We start from the raw sequence: 23,299 nt of genomic DNA, 5'->3' as shown, positions 1-23,299 counted from the left end.
ACAATTTTTAACAAAATATCTTAAATAACTATTAACAAAATGAATTTTAAAATAAAAATGGCTTTTGGATTTTGCATTTCTTTTAATTTCTCAAAATTCATTTGACCAACTGTCATCAGGATTTGAGCTACTGGGAAGTTAGTTACCATTGTGAACAAACCTACTGATTCAAAATCATTCCAGTGATGCAGGATAGTGGCTGGTCCTGCGTCACTGGGGAGAAGACAAATGTCTCTGCACAACAGCTAATCTATTTCCTGAGTCAGCTCCTTCCATCATTCTCTACAGTGGCCACTTCAAATCTGCTCTTCCAGATGTAAACCTCCAAGCTCACCAACTCTTTCCTTTCCTGATTTTTAGCAGATGAACTCACGGTGAACTTCAGAGAAGACAGAATCCATTAAACAAGATGCCCTAGACCTGTGCCCACCCGACCCATGCCTCTCCTTCACCTGCCGGCTCTAAGCGAAGAGGGGCTCCTGCTCTTCTGTACTTGTCTCCGCCTTTGCTCTGCACCTCTACCTCAGAGTCTCTGTGCTGGCGCTAACCCTGTCTCTCCTTTATCTCCAATCCACCCTACTTCCCCAGTTCTTCCGTCAGCATAAAATACTCCAACTCTTCATTGAAGAAAAAAAGAGTTCCCTTGAACAAAGATTTCCTCTCTAGCTACAGCCCCATTTGTCGCCCTTTCAAAGACAAATTTCTTGAAAGAATGTTCCACACTCCCTCCATCTGCACATGCTCATCTCCCAGTCACCTGACTGCTCTGGCTTTCTCCCTCCTATGCCACTCCACCTTTCCCTGGGTTTTGGTCTCCATTCTCATGGCTCTAGTTAACATCTGTGTACTGTTGACTTCTGAATCTCCATGTTCGGCCCAGGCCTCTTTGCTAGTTTCCTGACCTACCTATCTGCTTACTGGATAGTTCTACCTGCATGCTCAGCAGGCACCTGTATTACAGCATGAGAATAAAAAGAATTAAATTTCTTCCACTGAGATCATCCCAGTTCCTCGACCTGGTATCTCCTGTTCCTGGCCTTTACACATACTTTCCCTTCCCTCTCTTCCTCCAGTTTGCCTCTTTAACTCCCATTCATTCTTCAGGTCACAGCTTGGACATCACTTCCTCCAAAGTGTCCCACCCCCGGCCATCAACGGACTTCAGTTTCCAGAGTTCTCTGCATTTCCCCCATCAGCTTGTTGCCCTTTTCCTTAGGAATCCCTCCTCTAGTCTGACACAGCATTACAACTAGTCATATATGCAGCCCTACAAGATATTATGCATATACCAGAGGCCCAGAGCATGAAATTTGTGCATGGGGGGGGGGTTGGGGGGTGCCCCTCAGCCCAACCTGCACCCTCTCCAATCTGGGACCCCTCAGGGGATGTCCAACTGCCGGCCATCAGACATCCCTCTAGCAATCCAGGACCGCTGGCTCCTAACCGCTTGCCTGTCTGCAAGCCTGATTGTCCCTATCCGCTTCTGCCTGCCAGCGTGACCGCCCCCTAACTACTCCCCTGCCAGCCTGTTCCCCTGCCGGCCCAACTGCCCCAAACTGCCCTCCCCTGCCGGCCTGGTCATCCCCAACTGCCCTCCCCTGCTAGCCCAGTCGCCCCTAACTGTCCTCCCCTGCCAGCCTGGTCCTCTCTAACTGCCCTCCCCTGCAGGCCTGGTCACTCCCAACTGCCCTCCCCTGCAGGCCTGGTTGTTCCCAACTGCCCTCCCCTGCCAACCTGGTCGCACCTAACTGCCCTACCCTGCAGGCCTGGTCCCCACCAACTGCCCTCCCCTGCAGACCTGGTCACTCCCAACTGTCCTCCCCTGCTGGCCTGGTCGCCCCCAAATGCCCTCCCCTGCTGGCCTGATCACCCACAATTGCCCTCCCCTGCTGGCCATCTTGTAGCCACATGGGGGTGGCCATCTTGTGCGAGGGTGTGACAATCAATTTGCATATTACCTCTTTATTATATAATATTCTGGATATTTCCTTGAAATCGCCCAGTTCCTAACCTCTGCCAAAATATTCCACATCCTTTAAAATTCAAATCAAAATGTATTTCTTTTGAAAGTGCCACATTCATCTCAGATAAGCCCCAGATGCTTTCCTAATTTTAGCAGAGGAAACCTTATGCCTAGTCTGTGTAACTTCCCTGACCTGTTAAATGTACTAAATGTACTTGTTAAGGTGCCAACCTGAAAATATTTATGCCCAATCCAGACACAAATAGGCTCCCACTGTCACCTGGAGTTATGCTGTGCATGGAATAAGGGTAAATTTGCTTTTTGATTAAAGGAGGAATTCTTCTTTAACATGCACATAGGAAATTTTGAGAAATAGAAAACTGTCTATAATCAGGCAGGACTGACCTGACCACTTGGAAATCATATTTAAAGTGACCCTTTATGCAATGTACCTGTTTCCCATGTTTCAGTTCATGTTTACTACACTTTTAAAGGGGTAAAAGTGTTAAAGTTGAACTAAATTAAGTATATTGAAAACAAGGTTTTAAACTCACTTAAAATCTGATTTTAAGATGAATAATTTTTTTTTTTAAGTTAAGAACAATACAAAAGCCCTGGCCGGGTGGCTCAGTTAGTTGGAGCATTGTCCTATACACCAAAAAGGATTGCAGGTCCAATCCCCAATGATGGCAGTTATGGGAGGCAACTAATCGATGTTTCTCTCTAACATCAATGTTTCTCTCTCTCTCTCTCTCTCTCTCTCTCTCTCTCTCTCTCTCTCTGTCTCTCTTTCACTCTCTCTCTAAAATCAATATTTAAAAAAAACACATCCTAAAAAATAAAATAAAATAAAAAAACTCATCCTTGGGTAAGAATAAAAACAAGAACAATGCAAAATAAAAAATTAAAATAATTTTATTATATATTTTTATTATGACTGAAATGTTAACTTCTGTTTATTCATTTTTACACTTCTATTTTAAAAAGAAGTTTGAGGACATTACCAAAATGCATATATATATATAAATTTCATAAATAGTAGATCCAAAATATAATGTTAAGTAGAGTAAGAGGAGAGTAGACTGGCAATGTTACCAAGACTCAGCCTCTCATTGGATTACAGCACTAGCTGAAGATTTAAAAGCAGATGTTTTAGTGTTTTAGTGGTAAGATGCCCTGTATAGAGAATCTAGCATTGGCTTCACTTAATTGACTAATTATAAAAACAAAACAAAACAAAACAAAAAACAGAACAATGATGTCCTATCTACACTAATAAAGGACAAAGATGCTAATTGACCGTACCTTCACTCATCAGCCAATCAGAAGAGTATGCAAATTATCCCAACAAAGATGGCCGTTAAATTTGCATACTGCAGGCAGATCCCACTGTGCCGCCCTACATGGGCGGCAGCGTGATCCCCAGCCGCTGCCCGCCCCAGCACGGGATCTGGGCCTGCTGTGTGCGGGGCGGGCAGGGTGGGCACCGCAGGATCGGGCGTGCCATCTGCCACCAGGGGAGCAGGCCTAAGCCAGCAAGTGGTTATCTCCCAAGGGGTCCCAGACTGTGAGAGGGCACAGGTTGGGCTGAGAGACACCCCCACCCCCCCACCCCCGCCGCCAGTGCACAAATTTTTGTGCACTGGGCTTCTAGTCTATATCTATAAAACCCTAAGCAACTATTATGACCAGTCGACCGAATGACCAGTCGACATGACATGCACTGACCACCAGGGGGCAGACACTCAATGCAGGAGCTGCCCCCGTCCGTGGTCAGTGTGCTCCCACAGCCAACCTCCCGCCGTCCCTCCCCCTGGCCCACTGGCCCTGAAGGGGACTAGGCAAGACGGCCCAATCAGCCCTGATTGCTGATCAGCCCTGATCGCTGACCAGGCCAAGGGACCCCACCTGTGCATGAATTTATGCATCAGTCCTCTAGTAACTTATAAAATTCATCTCAGCAAATCTTGCAAATGTGTACACAGACCTGTTGAATCATTATCATAATTCACAACTAACAACACTGCCACACAGAGTAAAATCATAAAATATGATTTTATGACTTGGGTGGGTGTCGAGTAGCACCTTTGGAAATGAAGGCCGGGTACCCTTGGAATAGGTTAGCCTTTTCGATCAGGAAAAGGGAAAGAGAGCCCCAGTCTCTAGGTTCTGTCCCTATCTTGGTTTGTGACCTGGGCAATTTATTTGGTTTTTCTAGAGTCATATTTCTTGTTAAAAATAAAAAGCATCTGCAAGATTCCTTTAGCACTGAAATTCATATTTCATCAAATATACCTTGGCTTATAAACTGTATAAAAAACACCTCTCATAAATCACTCTTTTTCTTACACACATTTCCTAACCAACCACTTTCCACGTTTCTCCCACACTTAGACGACACAATTGTAAAGTAATGGCTCACACTATAAATAGAAGAACCATAGTCCAAATTTCCTGATATATTTTAAGAGCTTCAAGCACAAGGTCAGAGTTAGCACTGACAACAGGTTAAAACATCATTTATGACAATCACCATTATTTAGAAAATATGTAAAACTCAACTATCATTTGAAGAAAATTGACCAATTCAATTATCTCTGGATGGCGGGGGGCGGGGGGGGAGGGGCGGGGGGGGGGAGCGGGGAGGGTAAGAAACACTAAAAGAAGATTAGAAAATGGCAACTTAAGATTTCCTGTCCCTTTTAATAATCTTATTCAAATTTTTAAAAAATTAAGTATCTGGCAACTGTAGACAGACTACATGGCCAATGAATAATAATTAGATGGCATATTTTAATTTTACTATGGGTCTAAGATGATGCCCACTTGATTGCCTGGCAGCTCTGTCCAGACTTTTCACATTTTCTCCCACCTTGGATCTCACAAAAGCACTTGGGAAATCAGTAAATAATCACACATCAGAAATAAATTCGCTCTCATTCTTATGATAACCTGGCAAGATAGGAAGGAATCCTTTTCTGATTGTGACAGATTAGGGAAGAGAACTCAGAAAGGTGAAGTGATTTGCTCAAGGCCACACAGCCAGAAATGCCAGAGCTGGGATGAGAACCCAGAATATAACTCCCCAAAGCTCATCTTCTCACTACTATTTTATGTTTAGTTCGTAATTTAAGAATTCTTCTTGATCCACCTAACTGTTGCCAAAATAATAACAACAACAAAATCATTAATAATTGTGGGCTCAAAACTAATCCTCAAGTAAGACCTGACAAGATTTCTCCATTAATGAGGGGGATTTTCTCCCCACAAACCCAAACCAACCAACCAAATAAAAAACACAGTTCCACAATAGTCTTGCTTAATTCAGTGACAAGTTCACACTCAGTTCCAATGCACACATGCACAGACAGGCAACTGGTAATGAATGAGTCTGAGCACCCGGCAGCCTGCACTTGGCTTCAGTCCATGCCACTTGGCAGCCCCAGTCCCATCAGGACTGAGAGATCAAGAAGGTGCTGACAGACAGGCAGGCGCTCCAGGAAAGTCAGAGCAAAGTGAACAGAGTGTCTGTATTTCCAGGAGGGCATCAAAGCAAGTGGCTAGTACACCCTGGAGGCAAGGGCACAGTAAAGTGTAACACTCACAGCAGGATGTGTAGACCACTTCATGTATCCAATAACTAGGCAAGGCAATCAGAGTACAAGTGATTATACTACTCAGGAGGCAAGTGACTAGAACCTGCCAATTATTTCTGTAGCCCCCTCATACATTTTTCATCAAGTCAAGGTCATTCAATCATTTAAATTATTAAAAATTAATATGAACAGTTGGGTTTTCTTACGTTACAATGGGAATAATTTGTTTTGTATGAAGGACTAATTTCTCTTTTTATCATCTTCACTTATATACCTTACCTGAATTCTAGATGTGCTCTTAATATATATCCTCCAAAATCACCTTCACATCAACTGAGGAGAGAAGTTAACTTCCCCTGTAACTGCCCCTTCCAGCTGATAATTCACATGCTTTCCCATATTAAAGTACTCAGTCAGGCCCATCCACTGTGCTAATGCCTTTGTGTAGAATGTCACATTATTCCCCTGGCACACTGTTTCTTTCAGAAATGCTTCATAAATTCTATGCATCCCATAAATAGTAGTGCTTCCTAGTAGGCTACAATAGGCTAGAGCCCTCAGGACCTTTAAAACTTCCATTTTCCAGGCAGTTGTTTATCATTTGCCTTCTCATCTCTCTCCCTTGGGGTGATATTAAATGTTCTTGACTCTTCTTATCATGTGAAATGCAAAAAACAGACATCTCCTTGGCTCTCTGCTCCCACCTAAGGCCAAACCAGCTTTCCTCACCTTATCCAGGACTTCACTTCTACAGTGCCCCACCCTCTTCCCCAGTCTATCTTGTTCTCACTGGACCATCCCCACTCGCAAGCAAACATACTTTAATACCAATGACCTTAAACCCTGCCTTCTAATCATGCTGCCCATTCCAGCTAGCTCTCATTTCCTCCTCCCTTGCACATCAGTACTTCTGCAAAGCCTTGACTATACTTGCTACTCCACTGCCCAGTTCTCAATTTCTCTTCCACCCACACCAAGAGGGCCTCATTCTCCTGGAGCATTCTCAACCACCTACACATCATCAAAATCAATGGTCAGCTGTCCATTCTCCTCTTACCCAATACTCTTCCTCCAGGCATCCAGACATGGGCTCCTCTAGTGTTTCTCCTAGCTCCCTAACCACTCTCTCTCAGCAGCTTTGGCTGGCTGCTCTCCGTCACCAATCACGGAGCTGGCCCTCTTTCTTCCTTCTATGATATAAATTTTCACCCTAGTTGATCCCATCCGGTCCTGTGGCTCCAAACACATGGTCCAACACACCAATGGCTCTCACATTTTTATTTCTAGCCTGAACTGCTCCCTGACCTTATTCCCATTCCCATTCTTCTGTTCATCCTTTAACTCTTCAAATCTACCCAGCCCTACACCAGAGCCAACAGCTCTTGTTATTTTCCTAATTTCTACCAAACTCAAGCAAATAAAAAAAAAAAGAAAGTAAATGGTGAAGAGGTAGGAAGGTCTAAACTTAATTGTAAAGAATAGATTACAACCTTCATGATAAAACTAAGGAAAATTTCTAATTAAATTTCTGAAAATTTAAAGTTAGTTTAATTTTACTCTTAAAATTCTCAGTGATTAAAACTACTTTGCTCTAAAATCGGATTCAATTCGTGCATTTGAAGTGTTTTAATAAAAAAGACTTACCCTAAACAGTAACCCTGCCAAGCTCTGGGCAAACAAGTCTTTTATTTGCTTTTCCTTTGGCTTCTGCATGACAGCTTCTGTTATCCTGAGCAGTATTTGCAACATCTGTTCCCTGGGCCACCCAAAATAAAAGTTCGTGTTAATCACATCTCCAAAGCATTTTAATTTATAGGTACGAGAAATTCTCTCAAGAATTCAGCAATAATGATAAATATGTATAACTCAAAAGTATTAAAAATTGGAATGAATACCATTTTCTGTAAAAATAAGCTACCTTATGTTTCAGCAGTTCTAACGATATGCCTCCTTTGCCCACATTAATAGGCAGGATAAAACAGGTACCATCCTGGCCTCATTTTCTCCCCTTACAAGAAGGGAGACAAGATTGTTTCTCCGATTGAGGCGGGCGCTCGGTGAGTATCTGTTCCTATTGGAACGTATGCAGCACCCTTTAATTTTCACATCCATTATTTTATTTAACCAGTAAGGTCTTCCTATCTCTCATTGTGATAGGAAATAAACCTGACTTTCTGGTCTTCATTCTTGGGGGATAAGCAATCAGCTGCATCGTGTAACTGAACTCCACACTACTCTTAAGGTAGGACGGTTTGGAAAGGTCACCGATGGCCACTTTGAGGAGCTTTGTGCCTGGAAGATCCTGTCTGTAGCCCAGGGCACAACTGAGGCAGTGGCAATCGTCACAACTCATCACAGTGTACCTTGCAGAAAGGGGTTTCTATGTAAAAGGTCTTTGAAGAGTATGAAGCAATAGAGAGACAGACTAGCACTGCTAATTATAACAGTGATAAGGCCAAAGGGCGTATTTCCTTCTTACTGGTACAGCTGTTAACATTCTTCCCATCAGGGCGCCTGCTCACCTTTTATTCCGAATTCCCTGGAATCTGAGAACACATTACCTTCTGTGTGTAAGGGCTGTCTATTTGTTCTCTGAGGGAAACCACCTCAATTCCTTTTAAGTTCTCCTTTGAGATCCTACACACTACCCAATTTGTTTATCTTGCTCTTTAGGGATAAATCAAGAGCTGAACAACACCATGTAGTATAGATCAGATAATGCAATCTCTAAACCATAGTGCCTTTATACTGTTCTCATATTTCTTGCATATTGGGACAGTATTTTCTCTTAACATGACACTTAATCTCATTAAACTTCTCAGGCTACAGCCCCAGTGTAAACGGCCGCCATCAGCTATGGCCACAGTCTTTGTGTTGCATCCACTGCACTGCCTCTTCTCACATGGCAGTCAGAGGGATCTTTTGGAAGCATAAATCAGACTTGTGTCACAGGGTTGCTCACACACACAGAGAGGAAGCCACTGGCCTTCCTGTGGTCTGCAAGGCCCCGAGCAACCTGGCTGTGGCTGGCCCCTGCCTCGCCCCCTCCCACTCTCCCGTTCCCTCTGCCCACTCCACCACATTGGCTGTCATCTCCTCCTGCCTGGAACAGACTGTGCTTGTCACTTGGGGTTCCTTCGACCAGCAACGCTCTTCCCTAGGACCTCCCTCCCCGAGGCTCTTCTCCATCTTCAGGGCTCTGCTCGGGAAGGCCCTCCCTGACATCTGATGACAAACCTCCCCTGCCCTGCACAGCTTCCTTGTTCTTTTTAGCCCTTTTTACCACTGAAATGGCTTCTGTGTTCATATCTCTCAGTCTGTGAGGGTGGAAACCTCCCAAGGGCAGGTAATTATCTGTCTAGTTTACCCAATACCCCTAAGCAGAAGCTAGCTGTTCCTTATGGGATAGAGGAAGAGATGGGAGGGGGAAGAGGAAGAGAAGGAAAGGAATTTAGGAATTGTCTGGTTCTAAAATACGTAAGAAAATCTGCTAAGAAAAAGGGCACATCCCTTTCTATACTCTACTATTTTTTGGTATTTTTATCTATTTCTATAATTTGTTTTTTTATACTTTTATCTGGGTTTCTCTGAATTATTATAATTGCTTAATTTGATTTCCTAAAATTTTCATTTAAAAAATTATCAAAAATTAAAAAATACTACTGTACAATAATGTACTGAATTCACAGAATTTTCAAAGAAAAATACATAAAAAATACTATTGCTATAACTGTGGTATCAAGGAATGGATATTGGAGTTAAAAGCATACCAGTATTTCTCATAACTTTCAATATTGCTGACACAGTAACTTTTTTTAAATCATATTATTCATCACTCTAAAATTTACAGTTTTAACAACTGCTTCTTGGCAAACAGTGTTAAGTTTAAAAGTCTGGGAAAATGACAGTGCAATTTACATCTTAAGATAATCATTTTGATACTTGCAGTTTCTGTATTAGTGAACTTTCTGCGGAACAGAATTCCTCCAGGCCCACCCTTCCCGCCTCTGAGAAAGGAAAGAGTTGGACTCAATGGCCATAGGGCCCCTGCCAGCTCAGTCCTGCCTCATTTCTATGGCTTCTCAACCTGCAGACAGATCCTTCCAAAGGACCCTTTGTGCTGACTTGAGGATGTCTGGAAAAGGCATCCAGCAAACAGGCCTGGTAACACAGACCCCCAAGATTTCCAGGAAGGAAGTGTGCCACTAGTGCGGTCTGCAATGGCCTCAGTGGATTGAGACCACAGCCAGGTGAGCAGTAAGGGCAGGCTGTCTGCTTCAGGATGGAGGCTGGGGGAGAGGAACATGGAAAGGATGGACTGAACCGAGAGACTGTCTTTCTGATGCATTAAGGAAGAGAAGGATTAGGAAGTGGCACTGAGGTGCTCTGGTCTGTGGCCGAGAACCTGTAAGAACACCTCAGAAGCTGAAGTGCTATGAAGATATCCATTGTGGGAGAAGAGCATAGGAAAAGACCTAATGCACTGTTAACCTTTAGGGATAGTATAAACAAAAAAAACACCAAACAAAAACAAAGGGTGAAAATGAAAACACTTCGCATAAGCATATTGGCTGCACTATTTTTTCAGTCACTCTGACAACTTATCATCCTATGTAACAATCCTATATAATAAAATGCTAATATGCAATTGCCCCTCGGAAGTTCGACCAACCGGGAGTTCGACCACTCGCTATGACGTGTACTGACCACCAGGGCGAAGCACGAAATGAAGGAAGGCCCTGGCAGGCAGCCAGCAGCTGGGAGGAAGGAAGGCCCCGATCAGCCTTGATCACCAGCCAGGCCTAGGGACCCTACCCGTGCACCAATTTCGTGCACTGGGCCTCTAGTTTAAAATAATTGTTTTCCCAAATGAATTTAAAACTTCAAGTTTGAAGCAATAAAACTGAGTTAACAGCATTTTGGAGCAATTAACAAACTGCCCTGGGCTTATGAGGAATGATACTATAATACTCCAGTTATACTGCTTTTTCACAAAGCTGTTTGATTCAGTTTAAAATGGAAAAGTCTATCATTAAAGCAATTTGACCACTTACTCTTAATTCAAGAACATTTTTAAAACCAATAATTAAAATAAATGAATTATCACAGTACTGAATACTTACCTTCTTCAAAATTCACAGAAACTGTTACAAAAGACTGATTATCATCTTATTGTTAACTTTGTAAAGCCAATAATAAATGAAGGCTGTAACATTTTATTTATTATGTTGTAAAATGTAATCATCTGTTTTATAATACTAATTAATTTGAAATAAACTTACCATGTCTTTTTATTCATTGAAAGCTCCATTATCATACGCCTAAAAATAATCAAAACAGCTTTACAAGCATCAACTTGTTCTTTCAAGAGTATGGGGACTTCAGCACATGGTTCCAGCAAAAACACATTTGCAGCATTTGTCAAAAACACCTTAAAATAGAAAAATATTACTTTAGAAAATATTAAATATATAAATATGAACAAATTTTGCTTAAAGATAATATTACCAATTTTACTTTACCAATGAATCACTTTTGAATTATTTCAATTAAGGCAAAAATACAGTGCCAACATATACTCAGGCCTTTTTTTCATTCCTCTCCTAGAAGGTCTCAAATACTGAGAAACCTGAAAGACCATTCCTAGAAAAAAATTACTATTACATATTACTGTTGTGATTTTAGAAATTTTATGAATCAGAAAAACTTTTGAAAACTTTTTTTATATCCCCTCCCCCAAAAAAAAGATAAGATAGGATAACATCATTGCCTCTGGGTGAGAAATGTTGGGGAGAGGAAGAGACACTGTGGTCAGAAAGTGACTGGAAAAAACTATCTGGTTATTGTTGAATCTCCCAGAAATGAACAACTTGCTGACAGAAAGCACGGCCAGCATCACACAAGGGTGGGCCTCTAGGAGCGGTGGCATGCCAGGACATAGCCAAAGCCACATGATCAACATTGCACATATTCTAGGAGCATATATTTTTAAGATAAGAGCTATATTGTGCAGTAAAATATAAAACCTAAGTGAATCCTATATAATAAAAGCCTAATATGCTAAGTGTCTGGTCTTCCGTTCAACCAATCAAAGCATAACATGCTAATGATATGCTAAGGCCGCTATGATGTGCACTGACCACCAGGGAGCAGATGCTCCGACTGGTAGGTTAGCTTGCTGCTGGGGTCCGGCTGATCGAGATTGGCCAGACATGCTCTGGAGCCCTCTCTCGGTCCCTCCCATGTCCCTCCCCATCCCTGATTGTGCACCAGTGGAGTCCCTTGGCCTGGCCTACGCCCTCTCATAATCTGGGACCCTTTGTGGGATGTCAGAAAGTCAGTTTCGGCCCGATCCCGCAGCTGGTTTCAGCCTGATCCCACAGGCCAGGTCAAGGGACCCCACTGGTGCACAAATTCGTGCACTAGGCCTCTAGTTCTTAAGATAAATTTTGAAAATACTCAGCCAACCATTCTATGCTCTACCTCAGAACTTTAGGATACAAGTTTACTGTCCTCTACCATTAGGGGTATTTCAGCAGAAATTAGGAGAAGCACTAACCAAGGTTATCATGCAGTAAGTTTATGCTTAGGGACACTACAATAAAATAACAATGAGCTACAGATGACACTAGCAAAACCTCAATTTAGGAAAGTCTGAGTTGTCAATCCAGTAATAAGGATGGATCTGCTCCATATATCTAGAGCTATATTCCATACTAGGTTTCTTCTGTGTTCAAAAGTACAAATTCGAAGGATCTGGGAATAAATGGAACTTCTCTGGCTCACCCATCAATGAAATCCATTAACACAACATCTTAAAACAGATGCAAAAACTGATCTGATAAATGAACATACTTCAAACATACTTTAGTTCAAGTGTATGAACTAAAATGTCGACAGTCTCAAAAATTATTTTTTGCAATATTTAAAAGGTATGATGACAACATTTTCTAGGAAGAATTATTAAATGAGCACTATAATAGTTGATAATAGATAACAGTAATGAGAAAGAATTTACTAGCCTTCAAGTAAGAAAAAAGAAACCAAAGAACTTTTTGACTCACAAACTAAAGAACTTTTAGTAACTGTTTTGAAAAGAAGTATGCCCGGCCTAGGTGATATGTTTTAATCCAGATCCTTTTCATTCAATGTATTGGCTTCTTTATTTGAATTTGAAACTTTTGCATATTCCCAAGTAAAAATGCAAAAGTCTTCATATATGGGGCAAAAGCAGGTTTACAGTTGTGAGTACATGAAATGCAAAGTTTATTCTTGTATTATTTATTAATTATTGTTACTATTTTCCATACAAGCAACTGTAAATCTACCCTTGCCCCACCCAGTATTATATTTGTTTCATTTTACTTTTTAAAAAAATATCAAAATGCCAACTACATGAATATTTCTTTATAACCATGTTAGTTTCTGGTAAGGTAAAAATAAAAATTATGCCCATATTGTAACTACCAAAAGCAACTACAGAGGAGTACTACCTTATCAAACCTCCATTTGGCCAAGTTTTTTTCCAATGAACCAAGCAGAGGGCCAGAGTACTGGATACAATGAGAATAAAAACAGCCATTTAAATCCCAACTAAACTTTTTAAGAAATCTACAGTGCTATAAGCCAGTAGAAAATTATTTTCTTGGTTCAGCCAAGTAGATGTAACTTAGCCTTTCAGAAAACAAATAAGACTCTTCTGAACCCAAGGAGATAACTGGCACCTACAACCTGGCCGACATTGGGATGGCTGACAATGATAATCTCAATCCCTATTTCCGAGATAAAATTTTGAGGTCTGGGGAAATTAAGTAATGAGCCAAAGTTGTTCTTTCCAATGTTCCAAATGGTATCAGTTCTATTTCATAAATCCATTCAGATAACTATTAAAATTATTGCATAATTCATCATTCTTCATAGACACGGATAATTTTTAAGAAGAGGAGTATTACTGATGATAATATAATCAACCACACTTATCTTGCAAACTAGAGTCCAGGTAACTAATTACCCATAATGTGTCCCAAAGATACTTTTAAGATATAAATCTCAGTCATTTCACATTTACTGTATAGTAAACCCTCTTTAAAATGTGAAACTTGTTCATATGTCTCCTTTGAATAGAAAAAATTATTTACAAATTGAAAGTGAGAGATCAGGAAGAAAACTTAGAATGAGAATTTAATAGCTGTTTATTGGCAGAGACTAAAAATACCAAACTTTATAGGATGCTATCTCAATACACAACTGTTCACATTGACTCCAATTGGGGGCCTTTCTGCCTCTGGCCAGCTGGCAGCGTACCTGCAGCACAGCCTGGGCCCCGGCTTTCACGCTCTTGTTCTCCTCTTCTGCCACACACCCTCTGCTCACCGCACTCGTGAAGGAATATGTTCGTCCCCAACTGGAAGACCGCTTATGACCGGAACTTTCAGGTGCAGTCTTTAAAAAATAATTAGTTAACAGAGGGGGAAGAAGTACATGTTTGAATATTTAATTCTTACATTAAGCAGAATTCACGGGAAATAGATTCTGGGAGGCAAGGTTTGTGTGTGTGTGTGTGTGTGTGTGTGTGTGTGTGTGTGTGTGTTGCCATTTTGTTCACCACTCTGTCTCCAGCACCTAAAATAATGCCTGTCAGTTATTATGTGTTGAAAAAGAAAACAAACATCCAATGACTAGATGAGCACTTATCCTTTAAATTTAAAATATGTGATTAATTCCATTTGCTCATCTATTAATTCTGACCTGAATATTTGAAAAATCAAAATTATCCTATATAATCCTATATAATAAAAGGTTAATATGCAAATTGTCCCCTTGGGAGTTCCACCAACCGGGAGTTAAATTGCTCACTATGACATGCACTGACCACCAGGGGGCGGCTCAGAACGAAGGAAGGCCCTGGCCTGCAGCTGGCAGCTGGGGTAAGGAAGGCCCTGATCGACCCTGATCGCCAGCCAGGCCTAGGAACCCTCCCCGTGCACATATTTCTTGCACCAGGCCTCTAGTATAATTAATACAGATATTTAAAAGTGATATGCCTTTGGTTACAAATATTTTTAAATATTTGCTGTCAATTGCTATGACAAACATCTACTTTTAGAAATAATTTCTCAGACTAGGTTTCAAATTAGCATGCCAGAAATATAAATAAGACTTAAGTTTCTTTTGTGGTTCAGGAAGAGGTCCCACTCTGTGGTTTTACATTAATCCAGCCTATAGCTATATCAAACACAGACTAAAAAGTCCATGCTGAGAGCATCCACTTTCTGAGAATGCTATTTATTTAAACATGTCAATGATAAGGCAGTGACATTTTTATAGAGATGTGTAAAACATGATAGCTGATTAAACAACTCTTGGGCAATGGTGGATAATGAAGCTGCAATGCACAATTGGACCTAGTGTGAGGGTTAGGCGATAGATGATTAAGGCAGCCCCACTGAAGCAGGTCCTCAGAGAACTCAGCAACTTGGGAGTATCAGAAATGATAAAAAAGAGACCCGCCTGCCTGGGATCTCTGACTGAGCCAGGTGTACTTTACAAAACTATATATACTCCCAAATGAAACAAGTGATAAAATATTACCTCCTTGCTGTCAGTCTCAGAAAATCCTAATTTTTCAGCATCTTCTTGGGTAACTTCCTTTTGATCTGGTTCCTCCATGAACAGAGGTTTGTCCTGGAGGATCCACTTTCTGTACACTTGGACTACTTTTCTTGTTACAGCTATGTCACAGGAAGGCAACAAAAATGCCTGAAATGAAAAGAGAAAACTTCCCTTAACGCTATCCAAGTTCAGATTACTATAGAGCCACACAGAAATTTCCAATCACCATCACCAATTTCAGACTTTCCTTTAAAACATACAGCTGGTAATATGGTACACGGGGTCACATATTTTTGTGCACAACAAATTTATCTAAAGAAATATAAGCATTTTCATAACTGTGCCAGAAAATAAAATGCAATTTAAAAATAACTTCTATATTCTGAATAATTTTTCCACAAAAATAACCAAAATACAGACCTATAGAGATAGTCCAATTGCCTACTAAACAACAGCCAGAAAACAAAACAAAATAAAAACAAACAAAAAACAGCCAGTTGTGGCCAATTGTCACATCTCTTCTCAACTCCATGTTCAGTGACATCCATGTTGGTAGCTTGAATTAGCCAAGGTGAAAGTATTTACGCCACAGAAATCTGCAAATGCTACCATCTACTTTTTATTTTTTGTCTTTGCCTTTCCCTTTCCTTGTCTTTCATTCTTTCTTTCCTTCCTCCCTCCCTCCCTTCCTTTTTTCAGAGCCAGTTGTTCAGTATTTACCACACACCACTGAGTAGAAATACCAATGTTAATGACAGCACTGGCCAGTTTAGCATTATGCATATTTATGTGAACTTTTTAATATTAAAGAACCCCCTTATGTATCATAAGAACTTTGATATAATGTAATAAATTTAAAAAATGTAAAGGGAAAATACATTTGCCTTTTTAGTAATCAGCTTTAAGAGATAGTTCTGTATGAGGGGTGAACTCAAAGCAGCACTCAACACTCTGATGAATGCTTTAATTCCATAGATGAGAATTAAGATGGGACTCAGAACAACTGAGAGATTTTTCCCAAGGTTATAAAGTTAATTAGCAATGAATCCACATTCTGAGCTCAAGTTTCAGAGTTCTGTTTTAACACCATCCTAAAGCTTCATGCTTCAGGATCCAGTTAGAGGCAGAGTTCAATGCGACAAGGGTTTATGCAATTTATATTAATTTCCATAGATGGTGGTCATGTTCCATCAAATGCCAGAACAGGGGAGATTGTGTTATAACAAGACTGCAGCATATCAATGTACCAAATATTGTATCTGTTGCAAGAAAGATCAACAAAGACAAAGAGTATGACAAAAATATACTGATGTCCTATTCTAATTTTGTTCCAAAATGTTATTACAAATATTTCCACACAAACAAAAAGTTAGAAGACTCTTACAATGACTACTCATAAACCCATTCCCTAAATTCTACCATTAGCATTTGCTCTAATTGCTTTATCACACATCTGTCAATCCACTTTTCTCTATCTATCCTTCCAATCCATTTTACTTTTGATGCATTTCAAAGAAAGCTGCAGACATCAGTACATTTCAACCCTAAACATTTCAGCATGTATATATCACTGATGAGAGCTCAATTAGGTAAAATTTATAAACAATGAAATGCACAAATGTTAAATGAATCATTTGATGAGTTTTGACAAATGTAGACAACTATGTAACACAAATCCAATACTAAGGTATACCATGTTATCCTGCCCCAAGAAAGCAAATATAAATCCTCTCTGGAGGAAAATCAAATAATAATAAAACCAAAATTTTTTGTATGAATCATCTGGTTAATATGATATGCAGCATATTAAAAAAAAATTAGAAACAAGAGAAAGTCAATATTAACAAAACCACAATAAAAATAGGTAACAGGCCATAACCGGTTAAGCTCAGTGGATGACGCGTCAGCCTGCGGACTGAAGGATCCCAGGTTCAATTCCGGTCAGGAACATGTACCTTGGTTATGGGCACATCCCCAGAGGGGGGTGTGCAGGAGGCAGCTGATCAATGTTTCTCTCTCATTAATGTTTCTCTCTATTCCTCTCCCTTCCTCTCTGTAAAAAATCAATGAAATATGTATTTTTAAAAAGTTAAAAAAAATAGGTAACAGTTTAAAATACAGAGTATCTAGATAAAATATCAGAAAAGGATGTAAATAGAATTTAAGGAATAGCTAAAATTAAAAACTCAGAATTAACATAGCTGGAGAGAAAACCAGATTAAAAAAATATATGAGAAAACATCCAGAATGAGACTTGAGAGACAAAAGGAAGGCTAACCCAGAAGAGAAGGTAAGAGAAAGAATACAATGAAAAGCCTAGCATGGCTGGAGATGCAGAGGAGAGATGACTAAAAAGGGGCTGAGATAATATCTGAAGAAAGAATGACTGAAAATTTTGCCAAAATTGATGAGATATAGGCCTTTGCAGGGCAAGTACAGCTGCAGAACCTCCAGCTCCTCAGAGAGCCCCCTGGCCCCTGGAACACCAGACGTGGGTTCTTCCTGGCTGTGCTCATTTGTGCGTGCACATTGCAGGAACGGCTTTCTTTCCACCTACCGCTGGTTTTAAAGTTTGTAATGGGAACATAAGTGTTATGGAATGATTCTGCTCAAATATAAAATTTTCCCTCTACACATAGCAATTCTACCAAAAAATTTTTTTAAAATTAACAAATGAAATAAAACACTCCATATGGAAATTAAAAGTGAGATCAGAGGGCACTGGCTGGTGATCTCAGTGGTTGGTGCACTGTCCTATACACTGAAAGGTGGCGGGGTTCAATTCCCTGTCAGGGCACATACCCAGGTTGGGGTTCAATCTCCAGTCAGGGCGCATGCAGGAGGCAACCGATTGATGCTTCACTCTCTCCATCCTCTCTCTCTAAAATCAATAAAAGCATGTCTTTGGGTGAGGGTTAAAAACAACAACAAGTGGGATCAGAGGGATCATTATTCAGTCCTGTCACGTAGCCCAATGCATCAATAGTGTTTTTGGAGTAATACTAACCTGGCGAAATACTTCATTCACAAAGTTGACATAACCTCGCGTTGACAGGAGGATGCGCTGCACCATGTCATACACGTTCCGGTGCTCTTCTTCAATGCTGCAGAGGCTAGAGCTGCTGAGCCTCCGGTCCGACAAGGTGCTGCTGTTAGAATGGTTCTTGTCTGGCTCTGCAGGCCCGCCACCCTCCAGCTCCGGTGCCCTCTCTTGCACTGCACCAGCACCAACAGTCTGGAAGAAAGCCATTACCACTTCTGAGTCATCCTCGCTGGCACTCAAGAACAACTAGCAAAACTGAAGGCTTGCTTTATTTTAAAGCTCTGGTTACCCTTAACTTGACAACACGCTGGAAACCAGCACGGCTGGAAGCACATGGGGCTACAGGGCCTGTACTTACCAACTTTCCAATCCACCAACTAACCCCTCCACCAACTCAGTCATTTTAACAGGAAAATTACTAAATTATTATAGGAAGGGAGGCTGTGAAATTTTATCAACCTAAAAAGTTTAATTTATATTTGTAAAATCACAGAATTAATTAACATGTGATTGCATTTATATTACCACCACCTTGGTCTCTACACTGTAGCACTTATTGTATAGCTACAGAGATTTGAAATTTCAGTGGATATTCTAAAGCCACAGTGTTCAGAAGCATCACAGTGGTCTCATAAGCCTAAGTGGCATCTTGCTGGAGGAGCGCCAAGATCTATAAATGGTATAAGAACCTTGATTTGAGTTCTTTATCTCACATCAAACCTGACTGGAATAATTAATGTACATATAGAACTAGTAAAAGAACAGTTGCTGTTGCAATTTTAAAATCACCACTCTGCTTTTTCTCATACATGTTGAAGTACTTCTATCTTATACAAAAATGAATCACTAAGGAATAAATAATTCTTCACTGAAAACATTTTCAGCTGAAACGATGAACGAAGACTGTTCAGATTTGAAAGGGAGGGGGTTTGCTGCTGTTGCCAACAGGTTATGGATGTATGGGATTGATACTGTTGTAATAACCTGGTTATTATTAAACAGAAAAGGAGTAAAGGGAAGATTAGATAATATAGACATGCCACTTATACAGCTTTGCTAAGTCTATTCCCCACTGATGGGTGGGGAAGGGACTGAACAAACGCAGTTTGGACAAATGGCCAGTAAGGTCTGAGTGAGGTAGGAAGGTGCTTACCTGTCTGTCAATCATACCTGGAAAAAATTAGTGGCCAGGATGGGTGTGGCCACTGCAAAAACTGAATATTTAAATTGCTGAACCAAGGAAGTTCGCTCTCTCTCACACATGCGCCAGACTGTATTTGCTCTTGACCTCCTGGCCCTCTGGTCCTCTTGGGACTCCTGTTGCAGGGGATGCGCTCCCTGTGCCCACGTGGCCCACAGCCATGTGGGACCCACACAATGAACTAATGGACTTAAATTAGCTCCGATGCTGAACTGGACCCGGCGGCAACATGGAACAGAAGCTCTGGACACTGACCTTGCTTTTTGCTCTACTGGAACCCCAGCTGCACCTCTTTAAGGGCTGGTTTAAGGGGCAGGGAACTTTGGAACCCAAGAAATGTAACTGCACACAAATAAAGCCTTTTATCACATCCAATTCTCCCATGCCAATCTTAGAAAATTCATTTTCTAAAGATACTGCAAGAACCTCACCCGCACGAGTGACAGGGAAGTTCTATTCTCCAGTGACAGGATGTACTTCTATTTTACCATGAATGATACCACTGAACAAAAAAATATGTTAAACCAGACTCTCCAAGTGATATATAAGCTAAGTCCAGGAGATGTACTATCCTTTCTTTCCTGGTAAAAACAAAACAAAACAAAACAAAACTCTCAATTATATTACTTCTAAATCAAGAGGAAGTAAATTGCCCTAGTCCGTGGTCGGCAAACTGCGGCTCATGAGCCACATGCGGCTCTCTGGCCCCTTGAGTGTGGCTCTTCCTAAGCCTTAGGAGTACCCTAATTAAGTTAATAACAATGTGCCTACCTACATAGTTTAAGTTTTAAAAATTTGGCTCTCAAAAGAAATTTCAATCGTTGTACTGTTGATATTTGGCTCTGTTGACTAATGAGTTTGCTGACCATTGCCCTAGCTGGTTTGGCTCAGAGGATAGAGCATTGGCCTGTGGACTGAAGGGTCCCAGGTTTGATTCCGGTCAAGGGCACATGCCCAGGTTGTGGGCTCAATCCCCAGTAGGGGGCGTGCAGGAGGCAGCCAATCAACGATTCTCTCTCATCATTGATGTTTCTATCCTCTCTCCCTCTCCCTTTCTCTCTGAAATCAATAAAAAAAAATAAGTTAAAAAAAATAAAATGAGGAAGTAAATTCACTTTGGAAAAAAATACACACAAAAAACTTGTCATACATGACGTGTACCATAGTAATAGTGGCCTAAGTGTGAACTCTATTTGGAAGCAGGACTTAATATAATGTTTTAAAGCAGTGGTTCTCAACCTTGGTGTGAGACCCAGAAATCAGGATTTTAAAAAGATTCCCAAGTGATCCTAATGTGCAGCCAAGGTTGAGAACCACTGTTTTAAAGGGCTTTTACAAGAGCAACATATTTTTTGGACCACTTCACTTGATAGTGATGTTCACTTTACATGGGTAAAATTACACTAAATTTGAAATTCCAAACAAAAACTTTCAGGAGATAAATGCAATTATATGTGCTTTTATTGCTGCAACTTCACTTCTAAAAGTTAATATGTAATGGTTTACACTGCTGCTTTTTCTAATGTTCAATATAAATGAAAAAGAGAACAAAGTAGACACATGTGAGATGAGGTGGGAACCAGAGTTGTAAGGCAGAGAAGGGAAAATAGGAGACAACTGGTCAGCTGCATAATGATCCCCAAATGATGTCCATAGCTAATCCCTGAAGCCTCTGAATGTTAGCTTATGTGGCAAAGGGACTTACCAGATGTGGTTAAATTAAGGATGCTGAGATGGGGAGACTATCCTGGACTATTATTGGTCCCAGTGTAATCACAAGGACCCTTAAGGAGGCAGGAGAATGAGAGACAGAGAAGGCAATGTGAAGATGGGAACAGGGAGAAAAGGTGATGTGATGAGGGGTCATGAGTCACAAAATGCAGGCAGCATTTAGAAACTGGATAAGGCAAGAACATGGAGTCTGTTCTAGAGCTTACGGAGGAATACAGAGTGGCCAGCACCTTGGTTGTACCCCCTGGGACTGACATTGGACTTCTAACTTCCAGAACAGCAAGATAATACATTTATGCTATTTCAAACCAATATGTTTATGGTAATTTGCTACAGCGGCAATCAGCAACTAATATAACAGCTTGCCGTGAGGTGTATTAACAGTCTCTACAGTGACAGTGGCCACTTCTGTGTGCAGCCATCTGCAAGGTATGGTAGCGCTGAGCAGACGGTTGTCTGCCCAGCATCCATTCCCACTCCCTGACAGAACCCCAGTGCTTGGCATGTCTGCGCCCATGAAGCCCAGACGATTCACAGGACGCTGACCCTATCCACAGTATCAAGGGAGTGTTGTTTCATCCTGGAAGCCAATCATGTCCCTCCCTCCTCAGTCGTTCACACACACAGCTTTAAGCTGATCAGTGCCTTGTGATGGGCAGGAAACCTAGGAGTGGGCAGGAAACCCACCTAAGTTGTACCACTTAGACAAATGGAAAGGGCTTTGTACTTCTGGTTGTCTCTGAACATGAACAAGGAGCACAGCAGTGCCCCATCATCGGCGAAGCTGAAGACTCACTTGCCAGAGGGAAAAGGGCAGAGTAGAAAAGAGACAACCACAGAGAACTGTAGAGGAAACATGCGTGAACCACACTGTCACCCTCATTAGAAGCTTCTTTTTCATGAGATTAAAATATTTCTTGTTATGTTTAATTACGCTTGAGTCTTGGTGTCTTTTGTCTGTTAGAACGATAAAACCACTCTGACTGAGGAGCTCAGACCCTTATGACAGGAAAAACACTAGATAATAAAAGTCGATGACTCACAAGTGTGAAGAGTCAACTAAGGGAAAGAACCTGGAAGCAGTGGTTCATTTGCTATTCTTGCTACTTCTCATCACCCAGGTGAGAAACTTACTTTCAATAAACAGAGGTGATAGTTTTTCAAAAATTTGAAACCAAATAGGAAAAAGTTACATCTTTTAAATGGACTGTTTTGAATTGACTAAAAAACCACACAGATGCAATGTAAAATTATCAGAGTGTGACTGAGTTTCTTATGTGTAATTTCATACAAAACTTTTTCTACCCTAATTGGTAAATAAAAGTCTCTTGTCATGGCTCAGAACAAACTACGTTTCCCTGACTGCTGGTGAAATCTGGGCCCATTTTATTTCCTCTTCTGTGAACTTCATCTCCTTTGTCCATTTTTCAATTGGGCTGTTTGTCTTATCAATTTGTAGGCAATCTTTATATTGTAGAGATCCGAGCTCTATTAATAGCCATGATGTTACAGACACTTTCCTCAGCTTGAGTGTGGCTTTTTGCTCTCTTCTGACACAAAAATATTTTTCTATTTTTTCAAACAAAGTAGAATCTCATTTCCTCTATGGCTTGTGAGCTTTATCTCTCCCTAAGGTGGTCTACTACTTGCCAAATTTATACATTCTCTAGATTTTTCTCCCAAGTTCTTTATCATTGTTTTTATATGTAGGCCTTTAATCAGTCTGACATTTGCTTATGTATGTGATGCAAAGCAAGGAAGGTTCTGGGAAAGACAGACAGCCAGGTTCTTTCAGCTTCAGGGCTGTAGGTTACATTAGATATTCAGTGCTAATGTCAGTCTCATTCCTTTGCAGGAACCTCTGGTTTCGTCAGGAAGCTGTAGAGTTTTTTCTTAATCCATGAAAGTCAAATGCCATTTTAACTGTTTAGCTAATTTTACCTGGGACTCAAAGGCCTTTTTAGTCTAAAGCATGTCTTCTTTTCAGCTCAGGTAAACTTTCCTTTTTATTAGTTCAATTATTACTTCTCATTCTTTTCTCCTCTGCCCTCACACTATTTGCATGGTAGGTCTAGATCTGTCCTCAGATCTTATTTATTAATTTCCATCTCTTTGAATCTCTGCTCAGTGTGGTGGGATTTTTCTTCAAATAT

The 23,299-nt window shown here is 40.8% G+C and overlaps 1 protein-coding gene across 3 annotated transcripts in view; it reads right to left on the bottom strand.

Moving 5' to 3' along the window:
• Window positions 1-23,299, bottom strand: part of RALGAPA2 (Ral GTPase activating protein catalytic subunit alpha 2) — a 300,833-nt gene that overhangs the window by 210,351 nt on the left and 67,183 nt on the right. For all 3 annotated transcript variants that reach the window (XM_081097210.1, XM_081097209.1, XM_081097211.1), the window contains exons 10-14: window positions 18,179-18,406; window positions 15,151-15,318; window positions 13,864-14,001; window positions 10,842-10,990; window positions 7,204-7,315 (exon numbers count right to left, since the gene is read on the bottom strand). In XM_081097210.1, coding sequence (XP_080953336.1) covers window positions 7,204-7,315; window positions 10,842-10,990; window positions 13,864-14,001; window positions 15,151-15,318; window positions 18,179-18,406 — 795 coding nt within the window. The remainder of the gene's footprint in view (window positions 1-7,203; window positions 7,316-10,841; window positions 10,991-13,863; window positions 14,002-15,150; window positions 15,319-18,178; window positions 18,407-23,299) is intronic.

Source organism: Myotis nattereri (genome assembly GCF_964212035.1).
Source record: "Myotis nattereri genome assembly, chromosome: 8".
In the NCBI taxonomy this organism is placed as follows: Eukaryota; Metazoa; Chordata; class Mammalia; order Chiroptera; family Vespertilionidae; genus Myotis; species Myotis nattereri.
The sequence above is the reverse complement of the archived record's forward strand: the minus strand, read 5'-3'. Positions and strand labels throughout refer to the sequence as shown.